At 42.5% G+C, this 21,430-nt stretch overlaps 1 protein-coding gene across 1 annotated transcript in view; it reads right to left on the reverse strand.

The window, feature by feature from the left end:
• Positions 1–21,430, reverse strand: part of ankrd26 (ankyrin repeat domain containing 26) — a 130,446-nt gene that overhangs the window by 22,015 nt on the left and 87,001 nt on the right. Inside the window, exons 36-42 of the mRNA XM_029758474.1 lie at positions 20,856–20,933; positions 20,453–20,587; positions 10,770–10,882; positions 9,421–9,565; positions 8,626–8,781; positions 8,348–8,482; positions 7,789–8,024 (exon numbers count right to left, since the gene is read on the reverse strand). Of these exons, the coding sequence (XP_029614334.1) occupies positions 7,789–8,024; positions 8,348–8,482; positions 8,626–8,781; positions 9,421–9,565; positions 10,770–10,882; positions 20,453–20,587; positions 20,856–20,933 (998 nt within the window). The remainder of the gene's footprint in view (positions 1–7,788; positions 8,025–8,347; positions 8,483–8,625; positions 8,782–9,420; positions 9,566–10,769; positions 10,883–20,452; positions 20,588–20,855; positions 20,934–21,430) is intronic.

Genomic DNA, 21,430 nt, shown 5'->3' on the forward strand with positions numbered 1-21,430 from the left:
TCAACGCAAACAAATGCATGATTTCTTACTCCAGGTGGGCGGTAGTTCGTGTGCAGACGTTAAGTGAGACGTTAAGTGTCTCTGTCCCTCTCTCTTTCTCGCCCTCTCCATGTCTTTTGTAACAAGCAGCCATATTGTTGTCAGTCCACTAGGGACCTGTTTCTAACGTATTAAGTGTGTATGTTTATCCTGTGTTACCATTCAGTTAGCTAGTAAATAAATAATTAAACCAATTGTGTAGTACTGAATCATTGGTAACGCTCAGGTTTTTGCAGACGAAAGGTTACGACTGTTCAGAATGATGATATGAGGTTATGATTAATGAGTTGACTGTTTATGTGAAGACCTTCAGAGTTTAATTCGGGAGATGGTAACTCTTTAAAGAACCGCTCTCGTGGCACCGCAAACCCGAATGAGTTAATTGTTACATGATTAATTTCATTGGGTAACAATTAAACATAGTTATTGATTAGATAAAAACAGTCATCAGATTAATTTAATTAAAGTCACGACAGCTACTATCAATCCACGGTTAGTGATTCAAGTATGTTTTGAAAGATACTATCGGTTTCACGTCATCTATGCATTTTTTGACAAATTAAACAACTTCTTTGCTCGCTTTGAGGACAATACAGTGCCACTGACACGGCCAGCTACCAAAGCCTGTGGGGTCTCCTTGTCCGTGGCCAATGTGAGTAAAACATTTAAACATGTTAACCCTCGCAAGGCCGCTGGACCAGACGGCATCCCTCGCCGCTTCCTCAGAGCAAGAGCAGACCAGCGGGATGGTGTGTTTATGGACATAGTCAACCAATCCCTATCCCAGTCTACTGTCCCCACATCCTTCAAGACGGCCACCATTGTTCCTGTTCCCAAGATAGCTAAGGTAATGGATATAAATGATTATCGCCCCATTGCACTCACCTCTGTCATCATGATGTGCTTTGAGAGACTAGTCAAGGATCATATCACCTCCACCCTACCTGATACCCTAGACCAACTCCAATTTGCTTACCGCCCCAATAGGTCCACTGACGATACAATCGCCATCACACTGCCCTATCCCATCTGGATAAGAGGAATACCTATGTAAGAATGCTGTTCATTGACTACAGCGTAGCATTTAACACCACAGTACCCTCCAAACTCGTCATTAAGCTCACCCCGCCCTGTGCAACTGGGTCATGGACTTTGACCGGCCGCCCCCAGGTGGTGAAGGTAGGAAACAACATCTCCACCCCGCTGATCCGCAACATTGGGGCCACACAAGGGTGCGTTCTCAGCCCTCTCTTGTACTCCCTGTTCAGCCACGACTACATGGCCATGCACGCTTCCAACTCAATCATCAAGTTTGCAGATGACACCACAGTGGTAGGCTTGATTACCAACAACAACGAGACGGCCTACAGGGAGGAGGTGAGGGCCCTCGGAGTGTGGTGTCAGGAAAATAACCTCACACTCAACGTCAACAAAACAAAGGAGATGATCGTGGACTTCAGGAAATAGCAGAGGAAGCACCCCCTATCCAAATCGATGGGACAGTAGTGGAGAAGGTGGAAAGTGTTAAGTTCCTCGGCGAACACATCACGGACAAATTGAAATGCTCCACCCACACAGACAGCGTGGTGAAGAAGGCGCAACAGTGCATCTTCAACCTCAGGAGGCTGAAGAAATTTGGCTTGTCATCTAAATCACACAAACTTTTACAGATGCACAATCGAGAGCATCCTGTCGGGCTGTATCACTGCCTGGTACGGCAACAACACCGCCCTTAACCGCAACGCTCTCCAGAAGGTAGTGCGGTCTGCACAACACATCACCGGGAGAAAACTACCTGCCCTCCAGGACATCTACAGCACTTGATGTCACATGAAGGCCAAAAAGATCATCAAGGACAACAACCACCCGAGCCACTGCCTGCTCACCCCGCTATCATCCAGAAGGTGCGGTCGGTACAGCTGTATCAAAGCTGGGACCGAGAGACTGAAAAACATCTATCTCAAGACCATCAGACTGTTGAACAGCCATCACTAACATAGAGAGGCTGCTGCCAACATAGACTCATATCTCTGGCCACTTGAATAAATGGACTTTAACAATGTGTACATATCCTACACTACTCATCTCATATGTATATAACTGTATTATATACCATCTACTGCATCTTGCCTATGCCGCACGGCCATCGTTCATCCATATATCTACATGTACATATTCTTATTCATCCCTTTACATTTCTGTGTATAAGGTAGTTGTTGTGAATTTGTTAGATTACTTGTTAGATATTACTGCATTGTCGGAACTAGAAGCACAAGCATTTTGCTACACTCGCATTAACATCTGCTAACCATGTGTATGTGACCAATAACATTTGATTTTATGAATCCGATGACTGATTCGGCATATTCATTGACATTGTCTCCAGAGGCAACCTGGAACATATTCCAGTTCACGTGATCAAAACAATCTTGGAGTGTGAATTCTGATTGATTTCCCCATCGCACCATGTGTTGATCGTCATAGAGCAAAGCCCCCCCACCCTTGCTCTTGCCAGAGAGAGCCCGCTTCCTATCCACTCAGAAAACTGTAAAACCGGCTGAATGTATATAATCTGTCTGGATGTCGGAGGAAAGTCTCAGAAAAACTTAGTATATTGCAGGATTTGATGTCCCTCTGGAAGGAGATTGTCACTCTGAGTTCGTCAAGTTTGATCATTAATGATTGACCGAGTAGTATAATCGGTAATGGAGGATGGGCCGATCGGCGTCTTAATCTCACTAAGACCCCGCCATGTCTGCCTCTCTGTCGGCATCTTCCCTTCGTACTCTCCGGTAGGACTCCCAAGCAGCTCGGCTCCTTGCCGAAGAAGCTAGCGCATTGTTCTGCTGTCTCAGGGAATTCAGGGAGGTCAGGTGGACAGTGAGTACCCAGCAATTCGTATTCCAAAAGTTCTACCCGGGTGTGTGTAATAATGCACAAAACAAACAGATTAAGAACATTTGAGAAAAACACCAGAAAAAACACAAAAAAGTAGAAACCTGCAATGTTATATCGGAGCTCGAGGCGAGGGACCCTCTGTCGGCGTCATCTTAGCCAAATGATGTGGTTATGACGCTCATCATTCCATTCAATGTAATAATGTGACACAGGAGGTTAGTAAATTACACCTTGTTATAGCATCTGTAATGCAGCATTGAGAGAGAACAAAGGACTTCACTTGGCCAAACTCCCAAATCCCCAAAATGGGAGAATTAAACAATATTTCTACTTTTGAGAATGTGGAAATGGTCCGTGGACACTTATGGGACAGTTATGACAAGTGTGTTTCATTTGGTGATCTCATAAAGGACAGGAAACACACATAACGTTATCTCCTAAAGTGTACATTTCCCAGCTGTAAGGTTTACATCTAAATATTGTGAAATGTATGTGATTAAACATGAAACTATTTGTAAAAAGAGATAATGTGATGATAACCTTCTAATTGAGAAAATATGAGTTTTCATATAAAGTTAACCAAGTCAGTAACCACACCCACAAGAGCATAGACATTACATCGGCGTCATGGACCGCCCTTTTCTCTTAAGTGTATAAAACCCACTCGCGACGCAATTCACAACAGACCACGCAAACTCCGGTGTAAGCTAAGGTTGCAAATGGTTGAATTTCTAAAACCAGAAAACACGCAGCTGACGCGACATGTTGAAATAGTTGGCACTGCAACTCTACCAAAGGACAAGAACATACCACGTGGAGATGGTTAAACTTGGAGACTATCGATCACTACAGAATAAGTTCACATCTTAGACGTATAATTACTAGTCTGCAGCTAGAAATTACGTAAATCTAGAAAATTACAGATACCCGCCGAAGGACCTAACCTATGAGAACATTTCCGAATGGTACTCTGAAGTATCCATTCTAACCACCTACAACCAAGAAAGATATTGTGACTTCTGGGAAAGTGAACCAGAGACTCTGATGAACCCTACATGACGTAAATATATAAACTCAGCAAAAAATGAAATGTCCCTTTTTTAGGACCCTGTCGTTCAAAGACAATTCGTAAAAATCCAAATAACTTCACAGATCTTCATTGTGAAGGGTTTCCCATGCATGTTCAATGACCCATAAGCAATTAATGAACATGCACCTGTGGAACGGTCTTTAAGACACTAACAGCTTACAGACGGTAGGCAATTAAGGTCACACTTATGAAAACGTAGGACACTAAAGAGTCCTTTCTACTGACTCTGAAAAACACACACAAAAAAGATGCCCAGGGTCCCTGCTCATCTGTGTGAACGTGCCTTAGGCATGCTGCAAGGAGGCATGAGGACTGCAGATGTCCGTACTGTGAGATGCCTAAGACAGCGCTACAGGGAGACAGGATGGACAGCTGATCATCCTCGCGTGGCAGACCATGTGTAACAACACCTGCACAGGATCGGTACATCCAATCATCACACCTGCGGGACAGGTACAAGATGGCAACAACAACTGCCCGAGTTACACCAGGAATGCACAATCCCTCCATCAGTGCTCAGAATGTCCGCAATAGGCTGAGAGAGGCTGAACTGAGGGCTTGTAGGCCTGTTGTAAGGCAGGTCTTCACCAGACATCACCGGCAACAACGTTGCCTATGGGCACAAGCCCACCGTCACTGGACCAGACAAGACTAGCAAAAAGTGCTCTTTACTGACGAGTCACAGTTTTGTCTCACCAGGGGTGATGATTGGATTCGCGCTTATCATCGAAGGAATGAGCGTTACACCGAGGCCTGTACTCTGGAGTGGGATCGATTTAGAGGTGGAGGGTCTGTCATGGTCTGGGGCGGTGTGTCACAGCATCATCTGACTGAGCTTGTTGTCATTGCAGGCAATCTCAGTGCGTTACAGGGAAGACATCCTCCTCCCTCATGTGGTACCCTTCCTGCAGGCTCATCCTGACATGACCCTCCAACATGAATATGCCACAAGCCATAATGCTCGTTCTGTGCGTGATTTCCTGCAAGACAGGAATGTCAGTGTTCTGCCATGGCCAGTGAAGAGCCCGGATCTCAATCCCATTGAGCACATCTGGGACCTGTTGGATCAGACGGTGAGGGCTAGGGCCATTCCTCCCAGAAATGTTCGGGAACTTGCAGGTGCCTTGGTGGAGGAGTGGGGTAACATCTCACAGCAAGAACTGGCAAATCTGGTGCAGTCCATGAGGAGGAAATGCACTGCAGTACTTAATGCAGCTGGTGGACACACCAGATACTGACTGTTACTTTTGATTTTGACCCCGCCTTTGTTCAGGCACACATTATTACATTTCTGTTAGTCACGTCTGTGGAACTTGTTCAGTTGTTGTCTCAGTTGTTGAATCTTATGTTCATAGAAACAATTACACATGTTAAGTTTGCTGAAAAAAAAAACAGTTGACAGTGAGGACGTTTCTATTTTTGCTGAGTTTATATTGCAATTATTCTTGAATGAGCGGCCGTTCAAGTGCAAAGGATTAGCATTTCAATGAATATAATTATAGACTGTGTAGTGAATCCATTTGTCTATCCCGCTCTCTCAGTCTCCACCACTTTCCTTTTGTCTACCAAGCTGTCATATCGGCATAGCCCACTAGCGACTTCTCTATCAGTGTTAGTAACCAATATCTACTGTTTGTTTGTGATGTATTTCTGTGATTATTTAGTTAGTTAGTAAATAAATAATTAAGCCAATGTTTATATTGCTGATTCATTATGGAAACTAGGGTTCGTGCAGATAACCAAGAATTTTACGACGTTCAGATGAGACTGATAGAAGGAAATAAAAAATCATGACTGATATGTAAGAGATTTTTAGATCTCTAAGAGTTCATCCGGAAGATGGAACTCCTTAAATAAACTTGTCTGTGGTGCCCCAGGTTATTAATGAGTTAATTGTTGCATGATTTAATTCAATCACGTAATCAATTAAACGTTAGGTAATCGATTTGATAAAATAGCATGTCATCACATTGATGATAGTCACAGACACGACAATGTAAGCAGCAGAGGAGGAAAATACATGTTTAGAACTGATAGTTGATCGCATAGTAAAAGAATGAATGCAATTAATTGGTTATTGAATATTATTCGATGGACACAGCTTTTATTAGAACCAAAACATACACAGCCTGCCTCTGCTCAACACTCGAACTAGAGAATGAATCGTTCCGGGGCAGCTGCAGTTCACGACTGAAATTGTGCTGATCTGCCTCGCTGCAGTCAAGCAGTGTCATTCCGCCAAGAGCAGTTCAAAATCTAGTCCGGTTGCAGCCACAACTAAACCTTGTTTCAAAGGTATCAATAAACAATGTTATTTCTATGCCTACCAATCACAAATGTACAATGCTTGAAGCACACTTTTATTAGTCTCAGTCACAAAGGACAGCTCCAATAACAAGCCTTCTATGGCCAATGAGAGACTTGTAGAATCTAAGTTTATAGTTCATTGTTCGCCGAAGGGGATCCTGCGTGCTCTGGGCATTACCGAATCAAATGAACGAAATGAGTCAAAAGATTCATTCTTTTGACTGAAAAAGTTGAAAAGATCTGAGAGAGTAAAAGGAGGCGAACTCTCCATCACTAGTACGTAGATTCTTATGTAGCATGTAATCACATTAGTAGTAATGAAGACTTCATAATAGCAGTTGTTAGTAACAGTTGACAGAGCATATGAAAATAGGATGAACAGTAATTTTAACACCCATTACAACCGATTTTATAACGTCATGCTGTGACTCATAACTATTTAAAACTACTAATGACAGCTTTTGACAAAATGTTGTGTTATATAGCTGTTATAAAGGCTTTATGAATGCCTGTATAAGGACACCTACAGTACATTTTAGTCATTTATCCAGAGCGACTGGATCAAGCAATTAAGGTTAAGTGCCTTGCTCAAGGGCACTTGTCACCTAGCTCGGGGATTCGAACCAGCAGCCTTTCGGTTACTGGCCCAATGCTCTTCACCACGAGAATACCTGCTACCCCAGTAAAGTGTTACCAAAACTTCTGTAGGCTGCAGACACAGATAATTGTTGCGTTCATGTGCTTCAAATCATGTCAGACATTAACATTATCTGCAATTAAAATACAGACCATTTCAAAGTCACAATGACCTCCATTTGGTATCTCTGAGGTCCAACTGCACAGGTAACTCCATACATACTAACAGCACACAGCCATGATCTATCACATCTTTACGGTTATCAAAACGATGACACACCCAAACTAAGCACACATAACCACACTGAAGTTAAAGGGAGAGTTCACCTAAATAACAAATGCACATATCCTTACCTTGAAAGTAGTCTACGGGGCAGGAGAGGAAGGGAAACATAAGTATTTTTTTCATTTAGGCAATCTATCCCTTTAAGCTTGAAACGATAACATGTCCTATTTGTCTGGTTGCCACAGAGCTACACTATGGTCGTGTTCAGTTGGTAAACTGTGAAAAAGTCCAGGTTGTCCCTCCCCTGTTCCAGTATAAATAAACACGACCTACATCACCTTGCTTTCCCTCTTAACCTAACATCTAGGCCAAATCCCAAATCAACCCCTAGACTCCACGCACTTGTGGAAATCTGGGAGGATTTGACAGGTGTACGTAATATGGTAATAGCTCCACTTGCTCACTGATGGGCTAGGAAATAGTCTCCCCATGATACTTACACCTGTCAAATCCTCTCAGCTCGCCACAAGTAGCATCTAGGGGTCGATTTGGGATTAGGACCTAGATATATGCAGCCAGTCCTTGGTCTCACCTCTCTAGTTTGGCAGCCAGGGCCTTGCGGAGACGCAGCTCCTCAGTGTAGAGCTCCCGGTAGCGATCCAGCTCTGTGCGGGTGGAGTCCCGCAGGCTCATGCTGTCGTGCTGTGTGGAGTGCGCTCTGCCCAGCTCGCCCTCCAGCTCCCGGATACGCTGCTCCAGCGTGGAGCGCAAGCTGGCCTCGTTTGCCGCCTTGATCTGCTCCAACGCCTCCTGGGACGCCGCCTGGGTCTGAAGGAGAGATGTGTTCAACAGGCAGCAACAGGAATGGGTAAAACATGTGTTTACACACACTCTCACCAAGTGAGTGCCATTCATCTGTTAACTAAATGCCAGGCAGAAATGGAAAACCAGCAGGACAAGCAGCCCTCAAGGACAACTTCCTTCCTTGAGGAAATCACTGATCTAACACGGTAAGGCTGATGATAGTCACCGGCTGGAAACCATGTTGTTACCTATCCACGTCATTATTTCAAGGAAGGGAGGGAGGAAGGATCAATTTAAACGTATCTGAACAGGGCCAAGTTCTAGAATGTATCTTGTGTCCCCCCCACCTGTAAGAAGAGGTTGACCTCCTCCAGTTTCTGTCTGATCTCCTGGCGGGCCCTCTCCTCTGCATCTCGTCGGTACTGATCCACCAGGGTCTGGTCCATCACCCCCGCCTCTACCTGCCGCCGCAGGCCCAACAACTACAATACAGAATACTACTTTACTACTCGATCTTGTAAATGCTTTAATTATTGAATACTTTACATATTAAAATGGCCCGCCTGGGATTTGAACTGCCGACCTTCTGGCTACTGGATCGTCTCTACCCTCTGGGGCTACCCACCTCCTCCTCCAGGTGCCTCTTGCTACGCTCGAGCCGCTCGTTGCTGCGGCCCAGGCCCTTCAAGGAGGCCAGTTGCTCCTTGAGCTCCCCGTTGACCCTCTCCAGCTGGCTGCAGCGAGACACCTCCTTCTCCAGCTGCACCGACAGGTCATCCACCTGGGGACATAGGGTCATTGAGATGACAGTGGGACAACAGTAAGATGGGAGGATGTGTATGAAGTGGTGTAGGGTGAAGTTGTCCCTAAATGTGATCTTGGACCAGTTTTGCATTTTCCAGATTGGGGGAGCAGAAGGTGATCCTAGATCTATACCTTGGGGAAACTTGAACCCAGAGCTGTATGAAGTACAGGGTTGTGTTCATTCGGAACAAAACAGAAGAAAACAACCTGAAACAGGGAGGACAACCTGGACTTCTCTAATAAGACACATTTTTGTTTTAAGTTGCAAAATGTTTAAAAAGGTTTTGCGTTGCGTGCCCTAATAAACACGACCCAGGAAATTGTAGAGCATGAGATAAGATAGATAAGATGTCAAATAAGAGGAAGATAAGGATCTTGTGTGTGTGTCAGAACTTAACTTGATGAGCCTTCCATGCGTTCCAAATGGCACCCTATTCTCTATATAGTGCTCTAGTACTTTACTTATTATGTCCATTGCACACATTTCCGGAGGAGCACAGATTCGAGAGTCAGTAGCAGCTCAGCGCCCTTGGAAGTGAAGTAGTCGCACACTTTATAAGGAATAGGGTGCCATTCGGTACGCATCCTTGGTTTCAGGATCAATTGGGCTTAGTACCTTGTCCTTCATCCTGCCAATGTCAGCCTCAGTCTGTCTGTGGCCCATCTCCCCTCTCATGCTGCTCATGGGCGATCCAAACTCAGCCCCGGCACCGTCCTGCTCCCGTAGCTTCTTCTTAGCCGTCTTTACCAGTGTCCGCAACCTGTACAACATTCCACACAGAGACAGATACACACATATAATGTTAATGACACATGGGTCGTTCCACCAATTGGGTTCCTTGAGTACTGTAACTTGGAGAAAAATATTTTTTCTTTGTTTCACTTTATTTTAACATTTTCATAAAGAACACAACGTAATAAAAAAAACATCTTATCCCATCTCAAGAGGTTAAATAAAAAAATTACTATACTATTAAGTGCCAAGTAAAGAAACGGGATTGACTGTAACAGGTTGACGATTTCATCTTAAAATCAGCCATAAATCCCCTTGTGATAGGAGAATAGAAGCTTGTTGTCTGCAACAGCATGAAGGGGCAATTGAATGCAAGCTTCACAATTTTTTACATTTTTTATTGTTAAAACATTTCTTGCCTGCAACAGTATTATGCTCGACCTACTCCGTTTTCCACCACAGAACACCAGAAAACGGTGAAAAAGTGTAGAACCAGCTCACCTGCTTTAACACTAGGGTTTGACTATTCTTTGAAAAAAAATAAAAATAAATTAAGGAATAGTTTCATCATATTAAAACAAGAGTTCAGTAAGAGGGTTAAACTTAAAATGAGGAACAGGTTTTTTGTTACCACTTATTACATTAAATAAATAATAATAATAATAATAAGTCAGAAATGACTGTCAATGCTTTCCAATGAAAGTAAAAACCTAGAAGTCACAGAGGTTACACAGAGGTACGTGTCAAAATGCTGCATTTTTGCGCTTTAGCAATTCTTTATTCATATAAAAATCAGGATTGATTGAATTTTCCATGCGGTCTATATTAAAAGGGCACTACATTTAATATAACAGGCATTTAAAATGTCTACTTAAAAGATCAAATGGCACTAATTTCATAGAACGACCCAGATGCATTAGATCAGTCTGACACCGAAACATCACACCACTGATGGACAAAAACACACATCTAACTCACAAACCCAGGCACAACAAGACACACAAATCATATCACAAACCTATAGACAACAAGACATATCTAACCCATAAACACAAGGCATCGGCTAACTCACAACACACCCACAGAGAGGGGCACCAAACAAAAGCCGGGGATGAATGCATTGGGTTTACTACAACTGGGTTCTATACTAGTACTATGGTGGAAATAGACATGGAGAGGTTGCTCTACCGTCCTGAGGAGGGTGCTGTGAAGAAGGGAGGTTGTACTGTCACCTGTACATTTCTTTCTGTAGTTCTGTGTTTCTCTTCATCTCCTGGTCCAGTCTGGTGTCCACAGACTTTTTCTGCTCCGCTATCTTCTTGGCCTTCTTCTTCTCTAACTCCATCTTGAACACACAGGACAAATAGTGATGAAATACTGAAGTCTTATTTTTCATCTTCATCCAGATAAGTCAATTAAGAACAGATTCGACCTGCCAACAATGAAGAACTGTCTTCACATACCCATACAGTGTAATAAGGTAGATTAAGGATGTGCATCTTTCCTTTTCAAGACGATTCGATACGTATCTAGATACATGGGCTCCGATACGATACATTTTGTATTGAAACCATTCGGTGTGATTCAGTTTGATTAGAGCAGGGATGGGCAACTGGCAGCCCGGACCCCTTTTGTAGGCCCGCGGATCAATCTAGTTTTTTGGAACTCAGTCGGATTCTCAACTTAATGTTCAAAGTTAAAATAGTAGAATACACAAGGTGCAATTTCTAAATTTGTTTGTGCATCAGCAGTTTTTCTCTTGTTATGTCAGTCACTGACAGTTACTCAATTAGCCAAGCTAAACATTTTTATATTGCTACGGTAGTCTAGCGGCTAGCTATCTAAATTTGTAGTAATCATAGTCGAAATACCGACGAGAGGGCCCCCAAAAGAACATCAGATATCACATTAAAAACGACAACAACATTTGACTCCACTAGGCTTGGGAGGTATACCACATACCGGGGTATTAGGAAAATAGCCCCGGGATGTTTTTTTAATATCGTTGAAACTATTTATTTTACTTTTTTATACATTTTAATATTTGTAGCTACTTAAGTAAATACCTGCAGTCAACTTGTGCAATACTTTAGGAGATAAAGAACATTGCGTTCTTCATTTCACCCTTCACAATATTATTAAGCTAACGGTATTCCCCAGTCACGTTTCACGTGATGTTTGTTTACAAGCACACAAGGAGAGACCGGAACCTTGTGAGTCACTCCCTGTTGTGCAGCATGCACCTGGTGAACTAATTACACAATTTACAACTAAATGTTTGCAGTTAAATATCATAACTATTACGTTAAATGTCTAAAATATTCAAAATGCTCTGCAGTTGTGCATTTGGTTCGCTAATTTAGTAGCTAGTTAGCTATCTAGCTAATTGATTAGCTTCTTCCAAAAAAAGGTATTTGCTTGGTAACAGCAGAGAATCCCCCCCTTGGATCAATAGCCATGCTGGCTAATATCGGTTTTGTGCCTGCAGAAAAGTGAGTAGCACTTTGAGTTACTTGTATAGTTTAGGTCAGAAACTGCTCAAAATGTTCACACCATGATCGTTAGCATTCTCTATGGGATTTTGCATGTACTTGTTAGCATTGCTAACCTTCAGCTTACAGAGTATCAAGTGGGGTTTGAAAACAGAGCCTGTGGTGTTCCGTGGTATTACCGGATATCACAGTATGGCACAAGGTCAGTATGAAGGTACGACAATCTGGATACCACCCAAGCCTCCACCTCATGGCAAAATGTATAGAATTGCAGGATATTAGCTGTAAAACTGCTCATTAAAACTGCTCAAATTAGTAAAATTGTACGAAATGTGTTATAAATTGACAATATCTTCTCTACGCCCCATGTCAAAACGTGTAAAATTGCATGAAATGAATGCTAAAACTTCAAATGTTTCTCTTCGCTTTCTTTTGCTCGCAAGGTGGGGGGGAACAACATTTTGCTTAGGGCAATACAAAAGGCTAGGTCTGGCTCTGACTGCATGTATGGGTATGGATGTGGGTACACTGACCCACTGCTGCACCTCATGATGAGTTCCGATTTTCATGTGGCCCCCACCCCCATCAAGTGTTGCCCATCCCCGGATTAGAGAAACGAATCGATTTGATTCGATGCACTAACATTTGTTGCTTAAAACACATTAATTTTCCATATATAAACAAGAAACATCCTATCACTGTCAGCTGCGTTTATTTTCAGCAAACGTAACATGTGTAAATATTTGTATGATCATAAGATTCAACAACATTGGAACAAGTTCCACAGACATGTGACTAACAGAACTTGAATAATGTGTGCCTGAACAAAGGGGGGGATCAAAATCAAAAGTAACAGTTGGTATCTGGTGTGGCCACCAGCTGCATTAAGTACTGCAGTGCATCTACTCCTCATGAACTGCACCAGATTTGCCCGTTCTTGCTGTGAGATGTTACTCCGCTCTTCCACCAAGGCACCTGCAAGTTCCCGGACATTTCTGAGGGAAATGGCCCTAGCCCTCACCCTCCAATCCAACAGGTCCCAGACGTGCTCAATGGGATTGAGATCCGGGCTCTTCGCTGGCCATGGCAGAACACTGACATTCCTGTCTTGGAGGAAATCACGCACAGAACGAGCAGTATGGCTGGTGGGATATTAATGCTGGAGGGTCATGTCAGGATGTGCCTGCAGGAAGGGTAACACGAGGGAGGAGAATGTCTTCCCTGTAACGCACAGCGATGAGATTGCCTGCAATGACAACAAGCTCAGTCCGATGATGCTGTGACACACTGCCCCAGACCATGACGGACCCTCCACCTTCAAATCAATCCCGCTCCAGAGTATAGGCCTCAGTGTAACGCTCATTCCTTTGACAATAAACGCGAATCTGACCATCACCCCTGGTGAGACAAAACCGCGACTCGTCAGTGAAGAGCACTTTTTGCCAGTCTTGTCTAGCGACGGCGGTTGTGCCCATAGGCGACGTTGTTGCCGGTGATGTCTGGTGAAGACCTGCCTTACAACAGGCCTACAAGCCCTCAGTTCAGCCTCTCTCAGCCTATTGTGGACAGTCTGAGCACTGATGGAGGGATTGTGCGTTCCTGGTGTAACTCGGGCAGTTGTTGTTGCCATCCTGTACCTGTCCTACAGGTGTGATGTTGGGATGTACTGATCCTGTGCAGGTGTTGTTACACGTGGTCTGCTACTGCGAGGACAATCAGCTGTCCGTCCTGTCTCCCTATAGCACTGTCTTAGGCTTCTCACAGCACGAACATCACAATTTATTGCCCTGGCCACATCCGCAGTCCTCATGCCTCCTTGCAGCATGCCTAAGACACATTCACGCAGATGAGCTGGGACCCTGGGCATATTTCTTTTGGTGTTTTTCAGAGTCAGTAGAAGGGCCTCTTTAGTGTCCTACGTTTTCATAAGTGTGACCTTAATTGCCTACCGTCTGTAAGCTGTTGGTGTCTTAAAGACTGTTCCACAAACGCATGTTCATAAATTGTTTATGGTTCATTGAACAAGCATGGGAAACAGTGTTTAAACCCTTTACAATGAAGATCTGTGAAGTTATTTGGATTTTTACGAATGATCTTTGAAAGACAGGGTCCTGAAAACAGGATGTTTCTTTTTTTGCAGAGTTTAGCTAATAAATAACCAAATCATTGATAGATCTCTTGATAAAATAAAGGCATGTCTCTCATCTGCCCCTGCAAGCCAGTTGGCATACACGTCAACATTTTAACATTTTTTTTTTTTGTCATTTAGCAGACGCTCTTATCCAGAGCGACTTACATTTCATACATTTTATGAATCCATTTTTTTCCGTACTGGCCCCCCGTGGGAATCGAACCCACAACCCTGGCGTTGCAAACACCATGCGTTGCAAACACCATGCTCTACCAACTGAGCTACAGGGAAGGCCCCTCATCTGATTGGTTGAGTAGGCAAGCCTTCTGACGACCTTGCCTTTCCTTAAAAAAGTACTTTCAAGTTTTTTTTAAATAACGTTACTTACCAAGACATGAACTAGAAAGAAAACATATTCCGCTAGGAATCGACTAAGATTCAGTATTCTTTGGAAGTGAAGAGACTGTGTTATTGGAAGTACGGCAAATAATCAAACCCTCAAATCGTTAAAAGAAAGTTAGCGAGGGAAAGAGAGCGAGGGGGAGGGCACAGTATAGGCAGGTCGGCCATCAGGCAGATGGATTCCGATCCAGGCACAATTATTTAACTAGGCAAGTCAGTTAAGAACAAATTCTTATTTAAAATGACGACCCAAACCCGGACAACGCTGAGTCAATTGTGCGCCGCCTTATAGGACTCCCAATCACGACCGGTTGTGATACAGCCTGGATTCAAACCAAGGTGTCTGTAGTGATGCATCTGTCACTGAGATGCAGTGCCTTAGACCACTGCGCCACTCGGGAGCCCATAAGCGCCTATCTATCGGCAATCAAAAGCTGTATCTCACAATGGAATGTTGTATTTTGCAATTTCTTGGCTTGAAATGACCCGCAACCTCAGTAAAGCAGGGCCTATTATCAATGAATAGGCTAGGATATTATACACGCAACAGACCGAAAGACTGAACACAGACTCGTATCCTAAGCGCAGGCGAAACTGCTGCACTGTGATTTTAATTTGGTGGGGTGGAGGGATTTTCCTTTAGGGATTTTTCTTCACGTTAAGGATCCCAATTTTGTTTAAATGTTTTAACGTTTAGACATTCACACAGATAGTGTAAATTATGTATGTCTATGGTGTACCGTGGTTCCTCCTTTAAAAGTTGCGTCATACTGCGACACACCTTGCGGGCTGCTGCAGCATTCTGTGGCACGTTATCTACTTGTCAGCCATTTGTCTGCCATTATTGCAAGTTAATGCTAGTTTGACCACCAGAGGGCATTTTTGAGGAGCATTTGATAATCTTTCAGTATTGGCATTAACAGAGAATTTCAAACCTGTTTTGCAATAACACAGTATATGGGATTGATTTGAAGAAATTTGGCTTATGTCACGCCCTGACCTAAGAGAGCTGTTTTTTTCTCTGTTTAGTTAGGTCAGGGGTGGGCATTCTATGTGTTGTGTGTTTATGTTTTGGCCGGGTATGGTTTCCAATCAGAAGTAGCTGTCTATCGTTGTCTCTGATTGGGAGCGATACTTAGGCAGCCTTCTTCCACCTGGTTTTGTGGGTAGTTGTTTTCTGTTTCGTTAATGTAACCTGACAGAACTGTTAGCTGTGTATTTTAATGAAAAGTGTTCGTTTTCATTAAAATACAATTGTGCTGCACCTTGGTCACCTCTATACGACGCCCGTTACAGCTTAGTTAATTTGATTAATATCAAGGTGTTTCTATTCAGAGAAAATTTAAAAATGAAACCCTCAGGGTTTCCGTTAGGATGGAATGTAAAATATGGCACTGTACAACGGGAGGAAGGAGTAGGCTGTCCTTGTAAATAAGCGTCCCACTAATCCGCAAGAAGTTAACTGACTTGCCTCGTTATATATTTCTGCACCTTAATTTTTTTTATTATTGTCTAACCAATACCCAAATGGAGATTAAGTGAAAATATAAATCTCATTGATTTATCAAGACAAGCAGCGCGAAATGGTGCTAAAATAGTTGTAGGCTTTTAAATCTAACTTCAATACGCTCTTTAAATAAATATGACCTACACCATTTCTAACAGCACATTACACAACACTAGTGAGACTCATTTTGCCTATGGTAGACCTACAGTATATCGAGAAAAAAAAAATTATATTGTAACTCTCCGCCAATAATTACATTTAGAGGATTGAAGGACTCTAAATTAATATCTAAAGGGCATTTTCCGTTAGGATGTGAGAATATCTAAGGGGCTTTAATATACAGTTGAAGTCGGAAGATTACATACACCTTAGCCAAATACATTTTTCACAATTCCTGACTTTTAATCAAAGTAAAAATTCCCTGTCTTAGGTCAGTTAGGATCACCACTTTATTTTAAGAATGTGAAATGTCGGAATAATAGTAGAGAGAATTATTCCTTTCAGCTTTTATTTCTTTCATCACATTCTCAGTGGGTCAGAAGTTTACATACACTCAATTAGTATTTGGTAGCATTGCCTTTAAATTTATTAAATTGGGTCCAACGTTTTGGGTAGCCTTCCACAAGTTTCCCACAATAAGTTGGGTGAATTTTGGCCCTTTCCTCCTGACAGAGCTAGTGTAACTGAGTCAGGTTTGTAGGCCTCTTTGTGCGCACACGCCTTTTCAGTTCTACCCACAAATGTTCTATAGGATTGAGGTCAGGGCTTTGTGATGGCCACTCCAATACCTTGACTTTGTTGTCCTGAAGCCATTTTGCAACAACTTTGGAAGTATGCTTGGGGTCATTGTCCATTTGGAAGACCCATTTGCGACCAAGCTTTAACTTCCTGACTAATATCTTGAGATGTTGCTTCAATATATCCACGTAATTTTCCTCCCTCATCTATTTTGTGAAGTGCACCAGTCCCTCCTGCAGCAAAGCACCTCCACAACATGATGCTGCCACCCCCGTGCTTCACAGTTGGGATGGTGATCTTCAGCATGCAAGCCTCCCCCTTTTCCTCCAAACATAACGATGGTCATTATGACCAGAGGACATTTCTCCAAAAAGTACGATCTTTGTCCCCATGTGCAGTTGCAAACTGTAGTCTAGCTTTTTATGGCGGATTTGGAGCAGTGGCTTCTTCCATGCTGAGCGGCCTTTCAGGTTAGGTCGATATAGGACTTGTTTTACTGTGGATATAGATACTTTTGTATCGGTTTCCTCCATCATCTTCACAGGGTCCTTTGCTGTTGTTCTGGGATTGATTTGCACTTTTTGCACCAAAGTACGTTCATCTCTAGAAGACAGAACGCGTTCCCCTAGTATAGGGGGCGCTACAGCGATTTTTGAAAAAAAATCGTGCCCATTTTAAACGGCCTCCTACTCAAACTCAGAAGCTAGGATATGCATATAATACTTGTGGATAGAAAACACCCTAAAGTTTCTAAAACTGTTTGAATGGTGTCTGTGAGTATAACAGAACTCATATGGCAGTCAAAACCCCGAGATAGATCGAAACAGGAAGTGGAATTCTGAATTGCGAACTCAACTTCATCACGTTGCCTATTAATCACACCGTGAGCTATGGTTCACTGAGCACTTCCTATTGCTTCCACTAGATGTCCCCAGTCTTTACAAAGTGATTTGAGTCTCCTACTGTGAAAACTGACACAATAACACGCTGTGGAACGTGGTCACACGGAGAGGGCCATCACCATTATGACGCCGGCGCCCCTGGTTACCCTCCCCTTTCGAAACGTTTTGAAACACAATGCAATCGTCCCCCTCGAATCTTATTGGAGCTCTCGTTGAAAAAGGCCCTACAGATTTATGTTATACAACGTTTGACATGTTTGAACGAACCTAAATAAGAAAAAAATGCATTTTGTTGAAAGAGTAGCCCTGCGCACGTCGGAACTTTTGGTTCAGCCTTCAGAACGCGCTAACAACAACAAGCTAATGGAACATAAAGGATGAACTTTTTCGAACGAAAATACATTTGTTGTGGAACTGGGATTCCTGGAAGTGCCTAAGGATGAAGATAATCAAAGGTAAGGGATTATTGACAATAGTATACAAGACTAGATTTGATATGCGATTGTTCCAAGATGGCTAGCCTATTGCTATTGCTAGCCTATTGTTCTGAGTATCGCATCCCCTTTTATCGCAAAGTATGATTACCCAGTAAAGTTATTTTTAAATCTGGCATTACAGGTGCTTTCAAGAGATATTCATCTATAAATCTTAGAATGACAATATTACATTTTAAAAATGTTTTCGAATAGTAATTTAGTAAATTGTAGCACTGTTTCACCGGATGCATTTGAGGGAAAATAGTTAGTCAACGTTACGTGTCGTTGTAAAATGCTGTTTTTATATATAAATATGAACTTTATCGAACAAAAGAATGCATGCATTGTGTAACATGATGTCCTAGGTGTGTCATCTGATGAAGTTTGTAAAAGGTTAGTGCTGCATTTAGCTGTTTTTTGGTTATTTGTGATGCATGTGGTTGGTCGGAAAATGGCTATGTGGCTACTTTTACAATATACTCCTCTAACATAATCTAATGTTTTGCTTTTGCTGTAAAGCCTTTTTGAAATCAGACAACGTGGTTCGATTCAGGAGAGGTGTATCTATAAAACGATATAATTTGAAAAAAATTGAGAAAAAAAATTATTACATTTTGTTATGCTAATGGCGATAGGATTTTTCGCTGGATGTCCGTCCCGAGGCCGCACAGGGGTTAAGATGGTAGTATTGTGACGTTCGAGAAGACATAAAACATTCATTAGGAGAGAAGCTGGGAATTGTTTCAGAACTGTGCCTTGGTTTAACCTGTTGGGGATAGGGGGCAGTATTTGCACAGCAGGATAAAAAACGTACCCGATTTAATCTGGTTACTACTCCTGCCCAGTAACTAGAATATGCATATAATTGTTTGATTTGAATAGAAAACACCCTAAAGTTTCTAAAACTGTTTGAATGGTGTCTGTGAGTATAACAGAACTCATTTGGCAGGCCAAAACCTGAGAAGATTCCAAACAGGAAGCGCTCTCTCTGACTATATCTTGGCCTTCTTGATCATCTCTAACCAAAACAGGGGATCTCTGGCATAACGTGACATTTTCTAACGCTCCCATAGGCTCTCAGAAGGCGCCAGAACGATGAATGGTGGCTTTGTTCGCCATGGCTGAAAAACATTAGCGCATTTGGATAATGGTCGATCAGAGGACAATGAGACTGGAGGCGCGTGCACGAGCCGACACCATGTTTACTTTCTCTCTCTTTGAACGAAAACAACGACTCCCGGTCGGAATATTATCGCTTTTTTACGAGAAAAATAGCATAAAAATTGATTTTAAACAGCATTTGACATGCTTCGAAGTACGGTAATGGAATATTTAAAAATTCTTTGTCACGAAACGCGTCGGGCGCGTCACCCTTCTTTACGCTTCGGATAGTGTCTTGAACGCACGAACAAAACGCCGCTATTTGGATATAACTATGGATTATTTGGAACCAAACCAACATTTGTTATTGAAGTAGAAGTCCTGGGAGTGCATTCTGACGAAGAACAGCAAAGGTAATCAAACTTTTCTAATAGTAAATCGGAGTTTGGTGAGTACCACACTTGGTGGGTGTCAAAATAGCTAACCTGTGATGGCGGGGCTATCTACTCAGAATATTGCAAAATGTGCTTTCACCGAAAAGCTATTTTAAAATCGGACATAGCGAGTGCATAAAGGAGTTCTGTATCTATAATTCTTAAAATAATTGTTATGTTTTTTGTGAACGTTTATCGTGAGTAATTTAGTAAATTCACCGGAAGTGTTCGGTGGGAATGCTAGTCACATGCTAATGTAAAAAACTGTTTTTTGATATAAATATGAACTTGATTGAACAAAACATGCATGTATTGTATAACATAATGTCCTAGGAGTGTCATCTGATGAAGATCATCAAAGGTTAGTGCTGCATTTAGCTGTGGTTTGGGTTTATGTGACATTATATGCTAGCTTGAAAAAGGGGTGTCTGATTATTTCTGGCTGGGTACTCTGCTGACATAATCTAATGTTTTGCTTTCGTTGTAAAGCCTTTTTGAAATCGGACAGTGTGGTTAGATTAAGGAGAGTCTTGTCTTTAAAATGGTGTAAAATAGTAATATGTTTGACAAATTGAAGTAATAGCATTTCTAAGGTATTTGAATATCGCGCCACAGGATTACACTGGCTGTTGAGTGGCCCAGAGAGGTTAAGGCAGTGCTTTTTATATTCACAGGTGAGGTGTTAATGGCCAGCTGTGCATTTGTATGTGTGCCAGTGGTCGTCTTGGTCACCTGGCTGCTGAGCTCTCCTTTCTCCTTCTCCAGCTCAGCCAGACGCAGACCCAGCTTGGAGCGGCTCTTCAGCTCCTCCTCCCACAGCGCATGGGAGTCCTGGGCGTTATGGGACAGCATGCTTTGCTTCTGCACCTGAGGGTAGAGGGGGAGGGTTACGCTACTAATGTAGAGCCAAATGTTAGTGGTCCATATCATGACTAAAAACGAAAACCCTTTGCCCGTCTCTGAATTCGTGAAGCTAAACACAAATATATATTGTGGGGCACCTGACATATTGAGTTAATCTTTTTGTCGCATTGACATATTAGCGCAAATGACGGAGAGATGTGGTATGTGGAAGCATCTTTAGACGATGGAGATACAATACAAATTTCAACCGAGGAATTAGTGATCAACCAACCTCCTGACTGAGCTGGTCCTCCAGGGTCATCTTGCTGCACTGCAGGCCAGTCACCAAGTCCTCCAAACGGTTCCTGACCTGAGGGTTGAAGAGTGATGCAACATGTGGACAAGAGTTGTGGCTCCTCATCCAAATAGGATAGGATCAACTTAATTCTCCCAGAGGAAGAATCAATCCCGAAAAGACACAAGAGGGGAGAAAAAAATAAATAAAAATACTTCAATCCAAAGCATGTAACACCATGCAGCTCTAGATAAAAACAAAAAATAGGTCCCAAACCACACACCAAGATGATATACCGGTATAGGGGGAAAGAAAGAGATCAAAAGACCTCCGACTAGCAAAGAAACCACCACCAATCAAAAACAACACAACCAGAAGAAAACTCAGACATTTATAAAAAAACAACTCATTCAAGCAATGTCTTTGAATTTCTGGTGTAGAAATATTGTGCCCAAAAGGCCGATCAAATCTAAAAGCATTGGCTAAAGTGTAGGGAGTCTTGATCATTAATTTATTTTTCCTTTTGAGGGGATCTTTCTTTAGAGAAGAAAATCAAAACGCAAAGAAACGTA

The sequence above is a fragment of the Salmo trutta genome, chromosome 7 (assembly GCF_901001165.1).
Source record: "Salmo trutta chromosome 7, fSalTru1.1, whole genome shotgun sequence".
NCBI classification, from domain to species: Eukaryota; Metazoa; Chordata; class Actinopteri; order Salmoniformes; family Salmonidae; genus Salmo; species Salmo trutta.